This window comes from Podarcis pityusensis (genome assembly GCF_964106645.2).
Source record: "Podarcis pityusensis genome assembly, chromosome: 17".
Lineage (NCBI taxonomy): Eukaryota > Metazoa > Chordata > Lepidosauria > Squamata > Lacertidae > Podarcis > Podarcis pityusensis.
Window position 1 is genome coordinate 11,632,618 of NC_138042.1, and position 21,607 is coordinate 11,654,224.

Below are 21,607 nucleotides of genomic sequence, written 5' to 3' on the forward strand. Positions count from 1 at the left end.
TGTCAGGACAACAACAACAAGGACTTTATTTGCATAGCCAACAGGCCATAGCATCAAAGGACAAACATAATCCCTGGTTGCTGGACAGAGGCAGTAATCATCCCAATCTACAAAAAGGGTCCTATGGCAGATCCAGCGAGCTATAGACCCATTAGCCTCCTTACTATCCCCAGCAAATTGTATGCCAAATACCTCCACATCAAACTAATTGACTGGATGGAAACTGAGGCAGTTCTGGCAGAGGAGCAAGCCGGCTTCAGACAGGGCAGACAAACAATAGACCATTGCTTCGTATTAGCACACCTCATTGACAAATATGTCAACAAAACACGTGGGATTCTATACACAGCTTTTATTGACCTGAAGGCGGCCTTTGACTTGATCTCACGAGCCAAACTTTGGGCTAAACTCAATGCTATAATGTCAGGACCGTATGACCATAGTTCACTACTTTATAACATGGCATGAGCTCTTCTCAGATTAGGTACAAGCCATCAATGACTCATTAGGATTTTAAATCGTGCAAAAGGTACATGGATTAGGCAAGATACATTGCTACTTTTTAGCTTATTTTCAGCCATCCATAAGACATGCCAACCATTCCACTTGCAATGAACCTTTCCTATTTGACTTTTGTACTCCTTGTTAGCATAAACAGAGAGTTAGGAATAGAAAACACCCTTTACTCTGAGTGGGGAACAGACTGATCAGCTCTTACCTTGTTTCTGAAGCACTTTTCAACTTCAAAAGAGATGCTATCAGCGATCAGCTCGCCATGAGGATGCAGAGTGTAAACCAGCAGCCTTGCTCTGGGAGCTGCTTTTTGGTCAATCATCAGTGGGATTGAGAATCTGCTATATTGTCCAGCTGTGAGGAAAAACATGAAATTAAAGGAGTCAAGGAAAGAGGTCAAGAGAAGCTGATGAGCTAATGTTGACTGTCGCGTACAAAATTAAGACGGAAGCCCCACCAGGACCTTGCCATTGGTGGTCTTGCTGTCTCCCCTCAGATGGAACCTTGCTGGTTTACACACCACAGAAAAGCTGATCAAGAATTAATTCAGGTCCATGACAGCTAGGGATGTGGAGAAGAAGTGTTACTAGTTTACTGTAACTCTATATTTTCCTTGAAATTCCTCTGATGGCTCAATCAAAGAAGAATATCCAAATTCATGCTGAATCAAATAATTATTATATCCACTGGACTAAGTGACAATCAGTCACTCTGTGGACTCAGCTACACTGGACAATTTATAACGTTAAAAATGCATTCTATAAATATAACACCAGATGGCACTGTAGAGCAGCAATCCAAAGTCAATGGAAAATTACACTGGGAGTTGTATATTTTTATAGCATTTTTTAATATCTGTGTAGATCCAGCCTGTGACTTAGGATTTATAAATGGAATTCCTTTTTAAGAGAAAGGTCATGCTAGGAATCATTCTACAGGTCTGCTGATTGTTTCTCCATGACTGCCAAATACCTTCATTTCTCCACAATCAATGAGCAGAATTGGATCACTTACCCTTAATGCTGACTAGCTGTTCACCTCCATCAACAATTCTACCATTCGTCATAATCTGTACGCAAAAAAGAAATCAAGGCATAAATAATTTCCCCAGAATCACTGAGATCCAGCTCTGAGGGCCTTCTGGTGGTTCGCTCACTAGGAGAAGTAAGGTTACAGGGAACCAGGCAGAGGGCCTTCTCGGTAGTGCTGCCCGCCCTGTGGAACGCCCTCCCATCAGATGTCAAGGAAATAAACAACTATCTGACTTTTAGAAGACATCTGAAGGCAGCCCTGTTTAGGAAACTTTTTAATGTTTGATGTTTTATTGTATTTTTAATATCCTGTTGGAAGCCACCCAAAGTGCCTGGGGGAACCAGCCAGATGGGTGGGGTATAAATAATAATATTATTATTATTACAGTGGATGCTCGGATTGCGAACGTGATCCGTGTGGGATGCACGTTCGCAACCCGCAGCGTTTGCAACCTGCGCCTGCGCAAGCGCAAAGCACGATTTGGCGCTTCTGCACATGCGTGACTGCCAAACCCGGAAGTAACCTGTTGCGGTACTTCTGGGTTTCGGCAGTCCATAAACCGAAAAAACGCAACCTTAAGCCGCTGTAACCCAAGGTATGACTGTATTATTATTATTATTATTATTATTATTATTATTATTATTATTTCTGTCATGGCTCCACTACAGGGTATGGGTCAAGTATATTTGCAGGGCATTTTGTCCAGGACCTGCTTATTTTTTCTTTGTACTCCACTTGGAGGCATTTTAAGCACTTCAGAATAGAAATCAGATTAGCGATGTGATGGTGCTCAGTTTGCAACTCCCACCACCACGTGGACAGAGGCGCTGCAGGTGGTTCCATACTCATTCAACCTCCAGTGAGGGTTAAAAGCTAAGAGGAAGGTCATGGCAAAGCCACTTGGCCTTTCTGCACTTACTAGATAGTAGAAGTGAATGTTGGAGGGCAATTCCTCATTTTGAACTTTGTTCAGGATGTAGTGCACGGAGATTGCTTCCTGTTTGTCACACAGCAGTTGACGCAGCACCGGTTCTATCTTCACAAAGCTGTTGGTCCGGGAGAAATAGCGCTGGACGTAATGAACAGCTTCTGGCTTGTAGGTTTCCAGCCAGCCATACTCAGTGCACTGATCTGGTTCATAGATAGCCTGATGAGAGAAAGGTGCAAAAGAAAGTAAAATATACCAGTAATAGAACATTCCAAAGAAGGGTGATGCCTCTGGAAGGGTTTCCCAAAAGGAGTTGTTTGATCATTCCCCTGGATGACTCCACAGATTGGGCTGTAATGCATGTCTCTGGTGGACGGTAAAGGAAGGTTGAGGAATCAGTAGGTTATAAAGGAAAGGAGGGAACATTTTATCACATGTGGTGGGAATGTAAAAAGGTGAAATGCTTCTGGGAGATGATATATAATGAGATGAAAAAAATGTTGAAATATACATTTATAAAGAAACCAGAAGCATTTTTACTGGGCATTGTGGGGAGTGATATAAATAGAAAGGAATGTAAGCTCTTTTTATATGCAATAACAGCAGCAAGAATATTACTGGCCCAAAAATGGAAGCAAGAAGAATTACCGACGATTGAAGAATGGAGGATGAAGTTACTGGACTATGCAGAACTAGATAAACTAACAGGAAGGATTCGAAACCGGCGGGACCAGAAATTCACGGAAGACTGGAGTAAATTTACGGACTATTTGAAAAGTATTTGTGAAGATCAGATGACGTTTGTAGGCTTGCAAGAAGTTTTGTGAGGAGTATTATTGGAAGTATTGCAAAAAATGGAGAAGGGGAAGGATGATTTGTTAAGAGATGTAAAGGCAATATAAAGTTAAGAAATGCAAAAGAAGTGGTTAAAACGGTGGATCATCAGAGGTGCTGATGGAAGTCTAAAAAGATTGTATAAGTATATGGAATTGGCGGAAAGGACTGGCAAGATCCGAGACCAGGGGGAAGAGTCGGTGGAAGAAGACTGGAAAAAGTTTAAAGACTATTTATAGAAATATTGTAAAATTAAGGAATGTTAGAAAAATGTTGGAATGAAATTATATGGCTTTAGCAGAAATGTCATAAGGAATTAAGTATAAATAGATTAATAGAAAATTAAAGGAAAAGTATGGCAAGAATGGAATGAGTTAAGATAATTATAGGATAGAAAACAGAGGAAGATGGAAAGGAATTGCTGAAATAATTAACAGAAGTGGAATACAAAAAGGGAGGTGTGAGGAGGTCGAGGAAATAAGTGAATGAAAGATGGGATAATGAAATTGTTTGATTTATTTTATTGTCTTTGTCTTGTTTTGTTAATTTGATGTGTTGTATTGTATTGTTTTTGTTTTTCTTTCTTTCTTTTTTTAGTGTCTTTGGAAAAATAATAAATATTATTTTTTAAAAAAAGATTGTATAAGTGATAAGTTTTGTAGTACATTTTATAATTTATATGTTAAAATCAATAAAAAATATTTTTTAAAAAGAGGAATCAGTAGGTTATGAGGGCTTGACCCACCTGAGCTACCAGTAAAGGGCAGTTTCCCACTTGGTCATATCAACCACCACCACCCACCTCAGTTTTCAGCGACTTACTCTCAATTTGTAGCGAGGTTCAAAGAGGTGACAAGTTGGTATGGAAAACTGGGCACTGCCATTGTTGTCCGTAGTGTAGTTGGCCACAACCTCGCCGTCAAACTCTAGAAAAATAAGCCCGTTTGACAGTGGTGCTCCATCCTCGTCATTCACCTTCATCTGGGTGTGGGACAGGAAAACACAGGTGCAAAATGTTTAGGAACAGTGCTTAGCACTTGGACTGATGCAACTAAGTGGTGGCACCCGTTGTGGCAGAGAGCCAGGGATGGAACAATTAGTCTGTTTCTCGTCCATGTCTTTTTCCATTCCATCTTGTCTCTGCATTAATCTGCTACTTGAAAACAACAACCCCACATAATTTGTCCCCCCTTAAAATACACATTTTAGAATTTTGTTCCTCACAGAGATCATCCCCATTGTCCTACCTGTCCAGTCAAAGGGATCCCTCTTCTATAATATGGATCTACATTCTCCAATATGATGGTTTTTCTTGCTTGATAGACGGAGATGTAGTCAGACTTTGAAATCTGGATGCCTGTCAGATACATAAATGCATAAAAGAATCTGTAAAACAAGCTAGATTATATAGATATCTGGAGTTCTCAGGTGCTGAATATGGCGCCCAGAGAGGCCAATTCTCAGAGTAAGATTTTCAAAGCTCCCCCTTCCTATTCTGTTGTGCCGCATTATAAAACAGTTACCTGTTCCCTTCTCTGTGACGACTGCCTCTGCATGGAGCGACACATAAAAATAACGCTGCGTATGCATGTTTGCGTAAAGGCGGAATGCTTTGGTGCTGATCGTTTTGGAAATGCTGCCATCTTTGTCCAGCTGAAAAGGGAAAGAAAATTACGATAAAAGTGTGGAAGGTATGTGGAACTTCCCTGGGGGTTGTCATGTTAGTCTGCTGCAGCAAAACAATCAAAAAGTATGCTGAAGAATTAGAACTATTTCAGTATAGGCTTCTGTGATCAGTGGCTGCTCACTGGAAGTATGAAAAAGTCTAAGTTGCTACGAACACATGTATGAGAGGGAGTGGGGGAACGGAACAGAAGTAATAGCTTGTAAATGGGACAGGACCAGACAACCACATAATAGAAGGAGTAGTGATACATTTCTGAACCAAGCCCAAACATAAACAAGATCAAATTGGGGACTAATGAATGGTAAGTTGCACAGCAACTGAGAAAGAATGATCACCTGTAAAGAAACAAATTGCTTTTCTCCAGTTACAATGGATCCCAAATTCTTCAGTGTAAAACAGTACTGACTGTTCTTTACATGGCCCAGGAAAATTATTCCTTGGCTTTATCTAGAAGAATCAGGCTTACAGGCTTATATACCGCCCACCTCTGTCAGAGGGCATTAGTGGCTGTATCAAAGGGAAAGATAGGATAAGTCATGAGCATACTGAAACCCTTTGTTTCTTGGGATGATTCACTCTAAGTCCTTGGGAGTGGATTCTCCTAATGACCCATGTCAGGAGATTGCTACTTGCACAACAAGGCTTCCCCCAGCTCTTCCCTTTCCGTAATTGGGAGAATTGGGACAACCCCCAGAACAGGGCAGCAGGGGAGGGGAGGAGAGAGGGATTGTTCTGTTCAGTAAGCTGCAACGCTTGCACCAGTGTCCTTATTTTCCAGGAACTGTCCCAGATTTACAGAAGATTTGATCCTGGAATGTCCTGCTTTTCCTTAAGATGTCCCTATTTTCATTGGAGAAAGTAAGCCCTACTCACTTCAACAATACTTGTGCCAAGACAAGTAAGTTATAGGACTGCAGCCTGAATGTATACAATATAGGGTTGAACATTTTCTTCAAACACTACCAAACCAGCTTTTTAAAGCAGTACCAAAACAAAATATATAGTCAGACAAGGGCAAATTGTCCAATGTAACATGCAGAAAATGGAGGCAGCCTGACTTGTTTTGCTGCCTAAGTGAAACAGGAAAGTGCTGTGACCACACTGCCTGCACCTCACTGGGTTGTGTGGCTATAGCTTCTGGCTTCTAGTGTGTGATGGCCTGGGACTCAGACTCGGGCTCAGAACCAGTGGAGTCTCAGTCTGCACTGGATCCTTTGCCTCAGGCGGCATCTGAACCAAGTCTGGGGCCTGATTTTGAAGAGCCCCAGTCTGCACAGGTTCCCCTGCAACAAGCACCAGCTGGGCCGAGTCAGGGGCCTGAGCCTGCCCTAGCTCCAGAAGCTGGGAGTACCTCGTTGCCTTCAGCTGGGCCATCACTTACAGCTGCTCCACCACCAGTTGGATCAGGAGAGGCTGAGGCGGCCCCTGGGTCTAGTAACCCACCGACATCTCCCGAGCTGCAGAGACTAAGGTCTGAGAGAAGGAGAGACCTGAATACTCGTAGGAGGAGTGCTCACCTTTGGGCAAGACAGGGAGGTGAGTCACCAGGTGATCAGGACCAGCCGTTACCCCGACAAAGATAAAAGGCTGTCGGACCCCACCCCAGGTTGTGGAAGCAACACTGCTGTTTGCTAGAACCTGCCTGAGACCCTGCGCCTGACCTAGCCTGGTTTCCTACCTTGTGTCCTGGGTGTGGGACAGGAAAATACAGGTGCAAAATGTTTAGAAACAGTGCTTAGCACTTGGACTGATGCAACTAAGTGGTGGCACCCATTGTGGCAGACTCCTCGCAGAATCCTTGGATTCAGGACCGGACCTGGACTGCATTGCTCTGGTTAACCCCCGGGTCCAGCACATAGTGAAATCTTGCAGGAGCTCCACAAGATCTCACCAGAACCAGGAAGCTGCAACCACTTCTCATTGCTTCTTCAGCTGCTGCGGCTGTGGCAGCAGGCAGGCAGGCAGGCAGGCAGGCAGGCAGACACCCCTTGCCATAGGAGAAGTAGCAACAGCAGCAAGAATTTGTGAGATCTCACCAGAAGCCAGCACCTCTTCTCCTTGCTTCTCTGGCGGTAGCTCCCATAAGTGTGCCACCCCTTGGGATTCTGCTGCCTGAGGCGGCTTCCTCGGTCCACCTCATAAGCAGGCTGGCCCCAGCTGAGACTCTCATCAAATGATGGGCCTAAAGTTTGCTAGTGAATCCCACTTTTGCACACCCTGAAGCTGGCCGTGTGATAAGACTGGTATTCCATGATGAGTCTACTTGGGCTAAACAACTAACAGTTCAGTCCTGTCGCACTGTGGGCTTCATTCGGCCAACACACTCAGGGAAGCATGAGGAACTACACACTTTCTGATACCGTCTCTGTGTTTAAATAATACTCCCACAACATCTATCTGCAAAAAAGTCAGTAACAACACTACACAAGTTTGGAGCAGGTGGGGAGTAGCATCTCTGATGAGCCATGCAGCCCAAAACATGCAACCCTAATGAATAAAGTAGGAGAAAACATTCAGTTCTTTCTAAGTGTCTCCAAATATACCCTGATAAAATTTCAAAAGCAGCCTGGTTTGGGTTTTTGCCTGAAAACATTCTACAGTGGCCCAGAGGACCGATTTTCCTGTTACCTGAGCACTAACAGCTTCACAAATCCCATTGGAATCTCGATTACATCTTGGATCGTAATAGCGATGTCTGCACACTCTGATCTGGACTGTCCCTTGAACAGGTTGGCCAAATGTATAACTAACAGAACAAAACATAAATTAAATCAGTTGAGAGAAAGAAAAATTCAGATCGTGCTGCAAGTCTCAGGTTAAGTGACTGACTTCAGGCAAGCCTACATTTGACCGGGAGCCATTTGGAATAACTGGATTTCACACCAACAAGACTCAGAATTCCACAATGCATTCCAGACATTTGCAAATATGGCTTCTTTGCTTTGAGAAACATGTGTAGTTTGTGTGTGTGTGAATGGGGGGCGGGGACCTAGTATTGCCCAGAAACATCCCAGTGCTGCCGTAGGAGATTACCTCACATTCTCCAAGGGCTCATCCAGACATGTGCTTGTCCTGTCCTGAGTGGTTTTCTGCTTATCTCATGCTTTCTAGGCAAGAGTCAGAGCAGTTTTATCCTTGCCCCAGTGCTTTCCCCAGGAAACCCCACTCTTGAGCGATAGTAAAGGTAAAGGTACCCCTGCCCGTACGGGCCAGTCTTGACAGACTCTAGGGTTGTGCGCCCATCTCACTCAAGAGGCCGGGGGCCAGCGCTGTCCGGAGACACTTCCGGGTCACGTGGCCAGCGTGACATCGCTGCTCTGGCGAGCCAGAGCCGCACACGGAAACGCCGTTTACCTTCCCGCTAGAAAGCGGTCCCTATTTATCTACTTGCACCCGGGGGTGCTTTCGAACTGCTAGGTTGGCAGGCGCTGGGACCGAGCAACAGGAGCGCACCCCGCCGCGGGGATTCGAACCGCCGACCTTTCGATCGGCAAGCCCTAGGCGCTGAGGCTTTTACCCACAGCGCCACCCGCGTCCCACTCTTGAGCGATAATTCACAGCAAATGTCAACCCAGGCAAAACCCATCAGCAGTAAATATTGGATTTTCTTGGGGGAAGCTGCAGGGCAAAAGTAAGCCTGGACGAGCCCAAAGTCTCTGTTGTGGCCAGTATGCGGTACCTTTCAGAGCAAGGTGGAATATAACAGAACCCTGATCCCCACTTTGAAAAAGCCAGCGCCCAAAGTTCCCCTTAGACTCCAGTCAAGGCAGAAATCAGGATCAGCCCAGTTGATAGAGCTCAGCCTCAGTTCCAACTACCTGTTTCCATTGGGATTGTGGGACAAAACAGTATCCTTCCCCCCTCCAAATTTCAAGATGCTGAAATGCAAATTTCCACATGCACTTGCTCTACCTCATAAACTTACTGAGCACTGACGTGTACTTGGAATTCTTCATCGAAAGCAGAGATCCTGTCTGGTGTTTTGATGTCCACCTTGAACTTTGGCAACACTGAAAAAATATATATAACAAATGTGATTAAGAAAGTCTAGTCAGGCCAAGTAACAGATTGGATATATGGCATAACGAGGAAGGTGGTCTCTTTGAGACAACTGCTTAGACATGAGGAGGAATTATTAGGAGGGCAAAAATAAACAAGGATACAAATGACTTAAAAATGTATCTTGACCAACATTAAAAAACCCCAATTAGATTATGATGAAAAACAAACAAACAAGATTGATGATTTTGGAATCATGGTTTTGGAACAGAAATGTATTATATGAAGGTATGGAGGGATCAGAGCTATTCCTTTTTTCATAGGGTTATGGGATGGCAGGAGAAATTTCACACACAGCCATATAATAGGCTGCTAGTGGCCTTGCAGTTGGTCTAGAAGAAGAAGAAGAAGAGTTTGGATTTGATATCCCGCCTTTCACTCCCTTTAAGGAGTCTCAAAGCGGCTAACATTCTCCTTTCCCTTCCTCCCCCACAACAAACACTCTGTGAGGTGAGTGGGGCTGAGAGACTTCAGAGAAGTGTGACTAACCCAAGGTCACCCAGCAGCTGCAGGTGGAGGAGTGGGGAAGTGAACCCGGTTCCCCAGATTACGTGACCACCGCTCTTAACCACTACACCACGCTGGCTCTACTGGTCAGTGACTTCCTCCTATCATTTATAGACGCATCTGAAACTTGTTGGGGGTCCAGTCATATCACCTAAACACGCTGCTCATTTTTTCGTATACATGTTTTCATTTTCTCTGCCAAACTTCAAAAATCAGATGCTCATAGACTTAGGTTCTATGAAAAAGTAGCTATAGAAAGTTTTGGGTAGGTTATTTTATCCATGCGCCAAAATGCTGCCACTAATACCAAATCAGATTTCTAAAGCAGATAAGCTTCACAGTGGTACTCACCATATTCTTCCATAGTGAACCAGTGATGGGTATTATAGTTTGGTGGATTCTCAACAACGATTTGGTAGGATCCCAACAATGCTCCTTGATTTATTACAAGTTCTAATTGGAGGATGCCAAAGGAAGGTGTTTGATTCAGCCACTGAGCAATCCGATTTCCTTGAGGATCCTGGGAAAGCAGCAAGAGATAAACCATGCCATTTTCTACAGTATTTTTTTCAATCTATGAGACCAGCTTTAATGGGGTTGGGTCAGTGAGATTCAGTTTATGAATCTCTATGCCTTATCAACATTTAGTCATTGTCAACTGGAATGCCTTGCTAGCAATCCATCAGCATTGGATATCTTCAGTGAAAGATCATAAAGGACTGCAAGGCCGGACAGAGCACCGAACTGCCTATACCATAAAAAGTTGCTTAAGGTTTTCACCAAGCCAGTCATCATTTCCTGGAATATATATATAGCCTGCATAAAGGCCATTTTTGCAAAGGATATGCTCAATATACTGTAATTTAAGAGATGTTATGAATAATATTTTGATGAAAGGAAAGATTCTGTTGACATGGAAGGAGGCATATATTACTTTAATTCCAAAGCAAGATACGGATTTATTACAAGTTAAAAATTATAACCAATATCATTGTTAAATAATGATTACAAACTATTCGCCAGTATTCTAGCAAACAGGTTGAAGGCAATTTTAATGGAGGAGATACACAAAGATCAAGTGGGCTTCCTCCTGGTCAACAGATGAAAGATAATGTGAGAAATATACTTGATATAATAGAATATATCAAGACCAGGAATGATAAGCAAGCTGCATTAATATTATTGATGCAGAAAAAGCATTTGATAACATCTCTTGGCATTTTATGAAGAAAAATGTTGAGATGATGGATATAGGACAACCTTTCCTTAAAGGGATAAAAGCTGTATATTCTGAACAAAGAGCAATATTAATACTTTTAGCACTAGATTAGTAAAGATTAGTTTGGCCTTTCTGCACCTCAGACATGGGGAAAAGGTACCCTTAGCATTGTCAATGTGAATTTCATAATAGATAGATCAAATTAACTATCCAGAAGAACCACAGGGCTTTTTTGTTTATTTATTTAAAGGCAGAATGTCATATTTGCTGGCATTTCTAGCCACCTGGGGTGACTATTACTGTTCAGTGAAAAATAAAAAATGCAAAGGTGACATAAATCAGAATTCTGAATACATGTGAAAGTGACATGAACCAGAATTAAGAGTAACCCACCCCCAGTTCCAGCTAAGGAAATTCACTCTGGGGCCATCAAGTACAGTGGTACCTCAGGTTAAGTACTTAATTCATTCCGGAGATCCGTTCTTAACCTGAAACTGTTCTTAACCTGAAGCACCACTTTAGCTAATGGGGCCTCTTGCTGCCGCCACCAGAGCACGATTTCTGTTCTTATCCTGAAGCAAAGTTCTTCCTGAAGCACTATTTCTGGGTCTGTAACCTGAAGCGTATGTAACCTGAAGCGTATGTAACCCGAGGTATCACTGTATTAGTTTCCTGAACACAAAAATACCTACAAGGGCCCTCAAAAAAAATAAAGAAAAGAAAAGGCAAAAAGAGTGAGCTTAGGTTGAGTCAGTCCACTTAACTCTAGAAACATGTTTTATGTTACATTTCCTGCTCAACATTATTGCCCATTAGCCAGTAAGTATAAAGCCCTGGTGCTTAGGATTTGCTGCAATTGAGAGGCCAGTTCTTTGAATCAAGGAAGCAGGCAAAAAGCTTTAAATAGCATGGTGTAGCTCTTACTTGGATGTAGACTGCAGGATACTGGAAAAGAAAGTAAGAAAGAAAAAGGTCAACAATGCATTTGAAGGGCAACAGAACGATTTCTTATTTTTAAAACATCAGAGTTCCTTGGAAACCTTTTGAGTTCCAGTTACACTCACCATTTCGTTCACTGGCTTGAAATCTTTATCCATAGAAACAACTCTAAACATCACTAAAAAAAGGGGAGAGGAAATAAACCCATTTACTCTTTTTAAAAATACGGTTGGTTCAAAATCTACAGACTTTTCACTCACGTTTACATCCATGAGCGATGTAACATTCTAGCGATTAGTGGAACTTTGTTTGGTAAATAACTAAGTCGAAAGTATCCAGGATTTGCCAGTCTCAAAAGTAAATGTAGAATTGTCAACTGAGCTCATAAAGCCATCATCTTTAATATTATGCGTATGCTATCATTTGCGTGGCGAATTCCCATCTCCCCCCAGTAGGAATAAAGACACACGACACTGTTATATTTGGTTAATGGGCTAAAATTGGCCACAACTTTATTGGTTACAGGTGATGAGCGGTATTGGCTTAGGCATTGGTCCTAACCGACTATCCGGCTTCAGCCTGTTTGCATGAAGACCGGGAAGGGTTAACACCAGCAGGGGGAGTCCTGCTGATGCACAGCAACTAGGAACTCCCCTGGGCTCACCGCTCGGGGGCGTGCCTTAGGCCCTCACCTCCATAGGCTTCTGACAGGGCCACGCCCCCGGAATCCTTTATGGGACTACCCTTCAATATGCGGGGGAGGTGATGGCGCTTCTTCCCCCCTTCCATCCACATAACAATACCCATACCAGTGCCTAACCGCCAATGCCGAGGAAGTTGTGACGATTTGCTACGAGGTAGGCGAAAAACCAAGTGGCTGGTGCCAATTTGCCAAGTGGAAGAAATTCCTACCAGGCCCCTTAAAGGCAAACAACCGAGGTCCATAACAAGGTCAGAAGGAAAACCTTGAAGGGCAGGCGGGCGGGAAACCGGAGCAGCTGAGCAGTCTGCATTAACTAGTGCAGGCCACACCCCCGGAGCCAGCCGATTGGCTGGCCAGGGGATGACGCGGCCGAGGATTCCCCTAATCGCACGGAGGCTAAGAGCCAGCCCCTGCAAGCTTGGTGGGGGCATGAAGCCCGCAACACCACTTCCTCCTTAGGTCGGAAATGGCCATACTGTATTAGCACCTCAAAGCACCATACCTAAGCACGCCCTAAAGTGGGGGGATGGGACAACAAATGCAGACGCTTTAGAAATTGTGGTTGTGCATTTTGCAGACATGTGCACCTGCTCTGTACAAATCCCAAATCCCAATCAGAAGGGTGCCCTGTGCCTTGTTGCAACTTAACTGACTGTAGGATTGACACCTTTGGTCAGGCAAAATAAAGGACAGGTCGGGATGGGGAATGGGGGGCACACACACACTCACACATGACACCAAACCCTTCCCCCTTTTGTGAAAGGGGTTCCCCGCATTCGGCCTCCCACCTCCCTCACCCCCCTGGCCCCACTGTTCCCCTCAATTCACGTAAGATGGGCAGGGACCAGGGGCAGACAGACAGCTCCAGCCTCTTGCCTATGTTGGCATCAAAAGAGACTTGAGTGTGGAGGAGGAGGAGGGAGGAAGAGACGTCAGGTTGGTGTGGTAGAGATGGCCAAGCAGCAGCAGACCCACACCATGCTAGACTAGTGGGTGGTGGCTAAGGGGGAGCCCCAGTGAGAGGGAAGGAAGGAGGGGGCGACACAACCGCCATTTGGGGCCAGCTGAAGGTGTCCTGTTGGAAGTCCAAATGGGACAGGAGACGCTTTTGTCCAAAAATGGGGTGTTCCCATTTTTCTAGGGACAGGTGGCAACCCTACTTGTTGGCTCAGTGAAGGAAATTCTTCAGTTCTCTGAGAGGTAGTTGCAGGGATTTACAATGCATGCTGAACTCACCTTTCTGGTCGGGTTTGTAGACCGGTTTATCTGTCTGGACAAAGACAAGTGTACTTATGTTTCGAACAGCCACAGACCTCCTTTCATGGAAGCTGATCAAGGCGCCTTTAGCTGAAAAAACTATGTAAGCTAGTGGATTAGAATCGGCAGGAGGAACCTGTGTGTGAGAAAATAGTCAAGAGGGGAAGAGTTAATAAAAGCTGATCCGTTTATCTTTTCACTCTAGAAATTGACAAGAAGTGCATCAGGTTAATAGGCCTGTTTGTATCAGGGTTTCCGAAAGCTGTTAACAATTCTATTCTGTCAGTGGCCAAATAAATGCCTGTGGGAACTCTACAAACATGACACAAACGTAAAAGCACTCTATGCTCCTGTGTTTTCCAGAAACTGGACTGTGGGTGCAGAACATAGCGAACACAGCTAGTAGCTACTGGTAGCATTATTCTCCGTGAATTTTTTGAATTGGATTTTAAAGCCATCTATGCTGGTGGCCAAAGGGATGTGGGTGGCACTGTGGGTTAAACCACAGAGCCTAGGGCTTGCCGATCAGAAGGTCAGTGGTTCGAATCCCCGCGACTGAGTGAGCTCCCGTTGCTCTGTCCCTGCTCCTGCCAACCTAGCAGTTCGAAAGCACATCAAAGTGCAAGTAGATAAATAGGTACCGCTCCAGTGGGAAAGTAAATGGCGTTTCTGTGCGCTGCTCTGGTTCGCCAGAAGTGGCTTAGTCATGCTGGCCACATGACCCGGAAGCTGTTCGCTGGCTCCCTCGGCCAATAAAGCGAGATGAGTGCCGCAACCCCAGAATCGGTCGTGACTGGACCTAATGGACCGGGGTCCCTTTACCTTTTATGCTGGTGGCCATAATTACCTCCTGTGATAGTTTCTCAACCTCTCAACCTTTCATCAGCCTTTCTCAACCTGTGGGTCCCCAGATGTTGTTGAACTACAACTCCCATCACCCCTAGCTAGCAAGGCCAGAGCTCAGGGATGATGGGAGTTGTAGTCCAACAACATCTGGGGACCCACAGGTTGAGAACCACTGGTCTACATGAATAAACACTTTCTTTTGTCTGTATGGAATCTTCCAACATTCAGCTTCCTTAGAGACCCACAAATTCCAGTGTTATGAGAGAGGGAATAAAACTGCCCACTTTTCCCATGCCGCATAAATTTTTACGCACTTCTATCATGGCACGTCTTCCTTGCCTGTTCTCAAAACGAAAAAGTCCCTAATGCTGCAACATTTCCTCAAAGATGAGCTGTTCCATCCCCTCCTACTGAACCTTTCCCAACACTATAATCTCCTTTTTAAGGTGAGGCAACCAGAACTGTACACACTATTTGAAATACAGTTGCACCATAGTGTTGTATAATGGCATCATTTGGGAGGTTTAGCATGGAATTTGCCTTCTTCACAGCTGCTACACACTGGGTCAACATCTTCAATGAGCTATCTTTTATGACCTCCAAAGGTCTCATTCCTGATCAGTCACTGCTAGTTCAGACCTCATGAGCATGTTGTTATTGTTTAGTTGTTTAGTCGTGTCCGACTCTTCGTGACCCCATGGACCATGAGCATAGATGTGAAATTAAGGGGTTTTTTTGCCCTGAAATATATCCCTTTACGCTGGTTTACACTGAATTGCATTTGCCATTCTACTCCCCATTCTCTGAGTTTGGAGAGGTCCTTTTGGATCTCTTCACAATCTGCTTTTGTTTTAACAACCCTGAACAATTTAGTATCATCAGCAAATGTGGACAGTATAATCAGCAAACTTTAGTATCATCAGCAAACTTCACAGCGAACTCCTAACCCTAGATTGTTCATTAACAAGTTAAAAAGCAAAGGTCCGAATACAGATTCTTGAAGAACTAAACTTTCTACAGCTCTCCTTTCAGAGAACTGTCCATTTATTCCTACTCTCTGCTTCCTGCTACTTAACCAATTTCTGATCCACAAGAAGCCCTTTCTTCTTATTCTATGACTGCTAAGCTTACTCATGAGTGTTTGATGAGAAACCTTTCTGAAAGTTTTCTGAAAGTCTATACTGCTTGTTGACTCTCACAAAGAACTAACTCCTGTCTCCTTAATTCCTGTAGGGAGACGGGACTTATCCTTGCAGAAGCCATGCTGGATCTGCTTTAGTGAGGCTTGTTCTATATCTTTGATTATGTTAGCTTTCACAATATTTTCCACCAGTTTTTCCAGGACAGACGTTACTCTAACCAGCCTGTAATCTCCAGTATCACCCCTAGAACCCTTAAAAAAATAAAAGGTTTTATCAGTCCTCAGATATGGAGGCTGATCTGAAGGCAAGGTACATATTTTTGTTAGAAGATCAGCATTTTCACATCTGAGTCCTTTGAGAACTCTCCAGTGAATGCCATCCAGACCCAGCGATTTGTCAGTTTTTATTTCTTCTATTAGGCCTAGAACCAGGGTGGATTTAGGTTTGATGAGGCCCTAAGCTACTGAAGGTAATGGGGCCCTTTATATGTCCAGCTGTCCTTTGTCAACAACAGACTGCCACTGTTTTTTGTGTTGAATATATGTTATATGGTAATTTATGGACCTAATAGGTATCTAAAGCCATTTGCACATAACAAAATATGTATTTTATCAAAGTACATTCAGTTTTTCCCCTTTAAATTTTTTTTGGGGGGACCCCAAGAGAGTGGGGCCCTAAGCTATAGCTTGTTTACCTTATACATAATTCTGGCACTGCCTAGAATGTCATCTCTCACTCCTCTGCCTGCCTCAGTTCCTCATACTCACTTCTTGCAAAACATCTTGCCCTGCCCATGGGCGTAGCCATGGGATTTTTGTTAAGGGGGGCAGGCTTTTGTTAGGGACGGCAGAACCTCAGATTTGTTTTGCTTTTTATTGATTGGGGGCAGCTGCCCCCCTGGCTATGCCCCTGCCCGTGCCTTAGTCTTTGCCACTAGGACAAATGTACATACATATGGGGGCACTAAAAATCAGAAGAGATAGCACCACTCACCCTTAACAATCACCTTCATATGCAGCAACTTTCATCCCAAATGGGGTGAAAAACAGTTACAAGATATGATTATTATTTCATTTTTACATGCTACTCCCTCCCCCGGCCATTCTCTCCGTGTTTGGCAATGCAGGATGATGCAAGAAAAAATGAAGAGTTCTTTACCGAAAAATTGATGCATTGGGAAAAGTGTTTTTCATCCACAGTCCCTTCCCAAAGGGGAAAGCGGTCCACGTTGTACTCCAGCACAACATCCACAGAGACCGTCTCATTGAGGTTGAGGAGTTGCACGCAAGCCTCATTTGTAGTGTTGCTCTGAACTACTGCAGGCACGATCAGGATGTACTGCCTGCAATAAAGAGAAGGGTACAGCTTGTCAGTAACAAGTCACTATCAAGGGACATAGTTTGAAAGCAACCAGCAATGCAGAGAATTGGGACTAAATTCTAAGCAAAAAAGAAATCTTTAAGGAGAGCCAAATCTGTCAAATTGGCTCAAGGGAAACAGCTCATTGTTTTACATCACAATATACCTTACAATGGAATATTTGGAGACTCTTGAGAGTCCCATGGACTGCAAGAAGAGCAAACCTCTCCATTCTGAAGGAAATCAGCCCTGAGTGCTCACTGGAAGGACAGATCCTGAAGCTGAGGCTCCAATGCTTTGGCCACCTCATGAGAAGAGAAGACTCCCTGGAAAAGACCCTGATGCTGGGAAAGATGGAGGGCACAAGGAGAAGGGGACGACAGAGGATGAGATGGTTGGACAGTGTTCTCAAAGCTACCAGCATGAGTTTGACTAAACTGCGGGAGGCAGTGGAAGACATGAGTGCCTGGCGTGCTCTGGTCCATGGGGTCACGAAGAGTCGGACACGACTAAACGACTAAACAAACAGGACAATGTGTTCTGTTTTTCCTTTAGTATTGTCTCGTTGTTGTTTTATTGTGTGTATGCATATGATCTTATTGGTAAATTTGAAATGGAAAAAATGATATCCACTCTATTTATCCACATAGTTCACCCCCCCCCCAAGCTTTTATGCAGTCATGACAGAAAGGCAGAGTATTTACTTGGCATCCACTTCCATCACTCTCACTGTGGACAGAAGTTATTGACTGAAAGGGGGAGAAGTCACATTTATTTGACCTTCTAAATGGAACAGGGGAGGGAGGACATATGGGGAAGCATTTGTGTGGGAAAGGGGTGCAGCAGCCTGGCAGCATGACACCCATTCCTTACCCCACCCCAGGTACAACTTGGGAGATAGGACAATAAGTGAACAGTCATTTTCTGTGCAAACTATTAACCAAAGTTACCGTGGAACATGTGCCAAGTGGAATTCCCCCCTGAATGACTCACCATAACACTTGGTGGAGTAGGTTTTCAGATTGGAGAACCGTGTGCATCAAGCAATTGTTCACCCCACCCCACTTTCCAGCGCATCTTCCTTCTTTGCACAATGTTTGCTTTCTTGAGTTTGTTGCACAAGAGTGCCAAACCAACTTCAGTTGCGTAACTCGAATGTACTGGCATTTGACTGAATCCCACACACAAGACAATGATGCTTGACAAGCATCATGAGACCCTCAGGAGCAAACCTGGTTATGAGTAAGCCTGCTTAAGAGTACAGTGGTACCTCGGGTTACAGACGCTTCAGGTTACAGACTCTGCTAACCCAGAAATAGTACCTCGGGTTAAAAACTTTGCTTCAGGATGAGAATCGAAATTGTGCTCCAGTGGCACGGCAGCAGCGGGAGACCCCATTAGCTAAAGTGGTGCTTCAGGTTAAGAACAGTTTCAGGTTAAGAACAGACCTCTGGAACGAATTAAGTTCTTAACCCGAGGTACCACTGTATTTGTTCACCTAGGGCTCTGGGTGAGTGGCATTTGCTGCACAGCACAGCTGTGGGTGGTCTGGGGGGGGCTCCATCTTCTGGCGCATCTGGGAGATGGGGTAGTCACCTGGTGCCAGCCACCTCCAACCACACTGGGCCCTCCATTCCGGGCAGGCCTCACCCTCAAGGCCAATTGGAGCAGGTTCCCGGGTCCTACCTGCCCCTCTTGTATTTAAAATGGTGCCCAGGTGCAGGACGACCGCTTTGTCGAGTGCCACAGGACTTTCCACCCAGCCAGCCTGCCTGTTAGGGCCCTGGCAGTGGGGGAACAGGCAAGTTGGCATATGGACCTTGCTGTGGTTTACTCGGTCACCATATTCAGGGCCAAGGAGGAATTTTCTCCTGCAAGCAAACTGGCCGGCTTGCAGATTTTCACCTACCTCATAGCAACTGTCATAACTTGGGCGCATAAAGCATTGGGCTGAATCCTTAGTTGTGGGGTATCGCATAAAAGGGGTCCAGGAGGGGTGGCTCTGTCTGGGAGTCCACACAGAGACCAATTGGCCAATGTACCTCATCCAATCAGAGGGTCGACCCCAATGGGTTCCTATTGGGCAGTGTGCTGACAGCCAGATGCCGGATGCATGCCTAGTGCCTAAGCCAAACCTGCTCTGTCCTGTCATCAATAAGGTAAAGGTAAAGGGACCCCTGACCATTAGGTCCAGTCATGACCGACTCTGGGGTTGCGGTGCTCATCTCACTTTACTGGCCGAGGGAGCCGGCGTACAGCTTCCGGGTCATGCGGCCAGCATGACTGAGCCGCTTCTGGTGAACCAGAGCAGCGCACGGAAACACCATTTACCTTCCTGCCGGAGTGGTACCTATTTATCTACTTGCACTTTGAGGTGCTTTTGAACTGCTAGGTTGGCAGGAGTCATCAATAAAGTTGTGGCCTAATTCAGCCCAATACCAGTCTCCTGTGTCCATTCTCTTGACCCTCCCCACACTGGCTGGGAACGTCATGCATCTGTGGCAGCAATGGACTTTAGAATGAGTATAGCCCCGTTTTGGATTTGTCTGCTAAAGAAACAGGATCCTTTGCTCTTCCATGGAGGTTTTCAAGCAGAGGTTGGATGGTCATTTGTCATGTATGGATTTGGTTGAGATTTCTGCATTGCAGGGGGTTGGACTAGATGACCCTCAAGGCCCCTTCCGACTCTACATTCCTGTGATTCCTCTCTCTATCCTGCTTTTCATTGTCTTTTTGTGTGGTTCCTCACCCTCTTCATTCCCTAGAAATTGGGTTGGGTTACGAACCGGTAACACCAGTGTTTCGTTGCCATTCCTGCTGTCTCTCTCTTTTGTGTCTCTTGCTGTCAATCTCTTGCTGCCCTAGTTAATCAGGGTGGAGACTGAAGTATTCACTTTGCAGCAATGAAAGCAACTCCTTCAAACCAAGCTCTGTAGTTGACTTTTTAAAAAATAGGATTACTTTACAACTTACATGCCTTACGCACTCTAATAATAATAATAATAATAATAATAATGCAGACAGACAGATTCATGGGTCCTATTCTGAGGCACTACAGTGGTACCTCGGGTTACATATGCTTCAGGTTACATTCACTTCAGGTTACAGACTCCGCTAACCCAGAAATAGTGCTTCAGGTTAAGAACTTTGCTTCAGGATGAGAACAGAAATCATGCTCCAGCAGCATGGCAGCAGCAGGAGGCCCCATTAGCTAAAGTGGTGCTTCAGGTTAAGAACAGTTTCAGGTTAAGTATGGACCTCTGGAACGAATTAAGTACTTAACCCAAGGTACCATTGTACCAATTAGTCAGTAGTAGGAGCCAGTGTGGTTCAGGAGCACAACAAAGCCACCATCTCTGTAGCTTACCTGGTTGGTATTGGGTTCGCAAGGTGCTGACACCATCAGAAGCCCTAGATTAATTATGGTTGTGCACCTGTGCAAGCCCAACCTCACCACTGATGCTTCCCCAGGTATTCTGCAGAGATGCTGGTGTCAGGAGGCTGTATCCTCCTGGGCTGCCACATTACATCTGCCACTGCTGCATTCAATATGCATCTTTAAGGAACACCTGCCCACCACCAAACAGCTGCACCTAATAGACCACCACCTGAGTTAGTTTTTTGCAATTGCCACCACCAGGGTTTTGACTCCAAAGCAGGAAAATGCTACACACAGACACGATTACTTACGGGTCTGGAGGAGCTGCGATACTTAAAGGAGCAAGGAGGGCCACCAAAAAAAACCAGGAGCCCATCTCTGCTCTGGTGTGGGAAAGATGAAAGTGAGGACCGAGTCCTGTGCCTTTTAAACTGCTTTGGTGAACTTGCTCCACCTCTTCCTCTAAAGTCCCGTGGCAAATGTGAGGAGCAAGATTTGCATACTGCCACACATTTCCTTCCTCTCTCTGTTCTTCTGTTCCTGCTGCCCTTTGCATTGGTTTCAGGAGATTTCTGTATTGCTGAAATACTTGGCTTCTCTCTCAGGTAGGTCACATCCAGTCTGCACACGTTGCCAAAAGGTTTGTCAACAGCAGCCCAGTACGTCACTCACTTAAATCCAGCGTTTGTTCTAGCGCTGTTATTGCAGAAGAGCCAAATTGTTCAAAGCACAGTGTGCTTATTTTGCTGGAGGGCAATTAAAGCAGGGAATAAATAGGTCCTGGCCAAACTCCACAAAGTAGAAGATAATTCCTCCAGGGATCTAAAGAAAGGAATTCCAAAGGCTCTGTTACATTTTAACCAACTTTCTTCCCCCAGACAGCATTGCCTATTCCAGTCTGGGCAGCTGATGTTACTGTGTGTTGATGACCTCAAAGACACAAAATCTTCATCAACATGCCCCCAAGAATCATCTGAGTCAGACTTTGGTTGAGAGGATAAGCGCTTTGTCCTGGTTAGGTGCACAGTTGTGGTGATTTTTTATTTATGACACACTTAAAATTTCTGGGCCTTGTTAAAAATAACAAAGGCCTCGCTTGCAAATGTACAATATAAAAAAAAAGACACACACATCCAGAAGGTGATATCTTTTTAAAGGAGTTTCTGTATAATTCTTCTGCCTTTATTCTGAGTTACTGAAAAA

The 21,607-nt window shown here is 44.7% G+C and overlaps 1 protein-coding gene across 2 annotated transcripts in view; it reads right to left on the reverse strand.

Annotated features, from left to right (window-relative positions):
• LOC308466689 (ovostatin-like) overlaps window positions 1-20,972 on the reverse strand; it is a 48,508-nt gene extending 27,536 nt beyond the window's left edge. The window contains exons 1-14 of one of the 2 annotated variants that reach the window (XM_080987715.1): window positions 20,716-20,972; window positions 16,825-17,008; window positions 13,658-13,814; window positions 11,844-11,896; window positions 11,704-11,724; window positions 9,912-10,080; window positions 8,920-9,004; window positions 7,623-7,740; window positions 4,831-4,960; window positions 4,555-4,664; window positions 4,130-4,288; window positions 2,465-2,692; window positions 1,528-1,582; window positions 719-867 (exon numbers count right to left, since the gene is read on the reverse strand). In XM_080987715.1, the coding sequence (XP_080843841.1) occupies window positions 719-867; window positions 1,528-1,582; window positions 2,465-2,692; window positions 4,130-4,288; window positions 4,555-4,664; window positions 4,831-4,960; window positions 7,623-7,740; window positions 8,920-9,004; window positions 9,912-10,080; window positions 11,704-11,724; window positions 11,844-11,896; window positions 13,658-13,814; window positions 16,825-17,008; window positions 20,716-20,960 (1,863 nt within the window). In that variant the 5' untranslated portion in view covers window positions 20,961-20,972. Of the gene's footprint in view, window positions 1-718; window positions 868-1,527; window positions 1,583-2,464; window positions 2,693-4,129; window positions 4,289-4,554; window positions 4,665-4,830; window positions 4,961-7,622; window positions 7,741-8,919; window positions 9,005-9,911; window positions 10,081-11,703; window positions 11,725-11,843; window positions 11,897-13,657; window positions 13,815-16,824; window positions 17,009-20,715 lie in introns of those variants that run through there. The other variant, XM_080987714.1, reaches the window with a different exon arrangement.
• Between the last annotated feature and the right edge of the window lie 635 nt (window positions 20,973-21,607).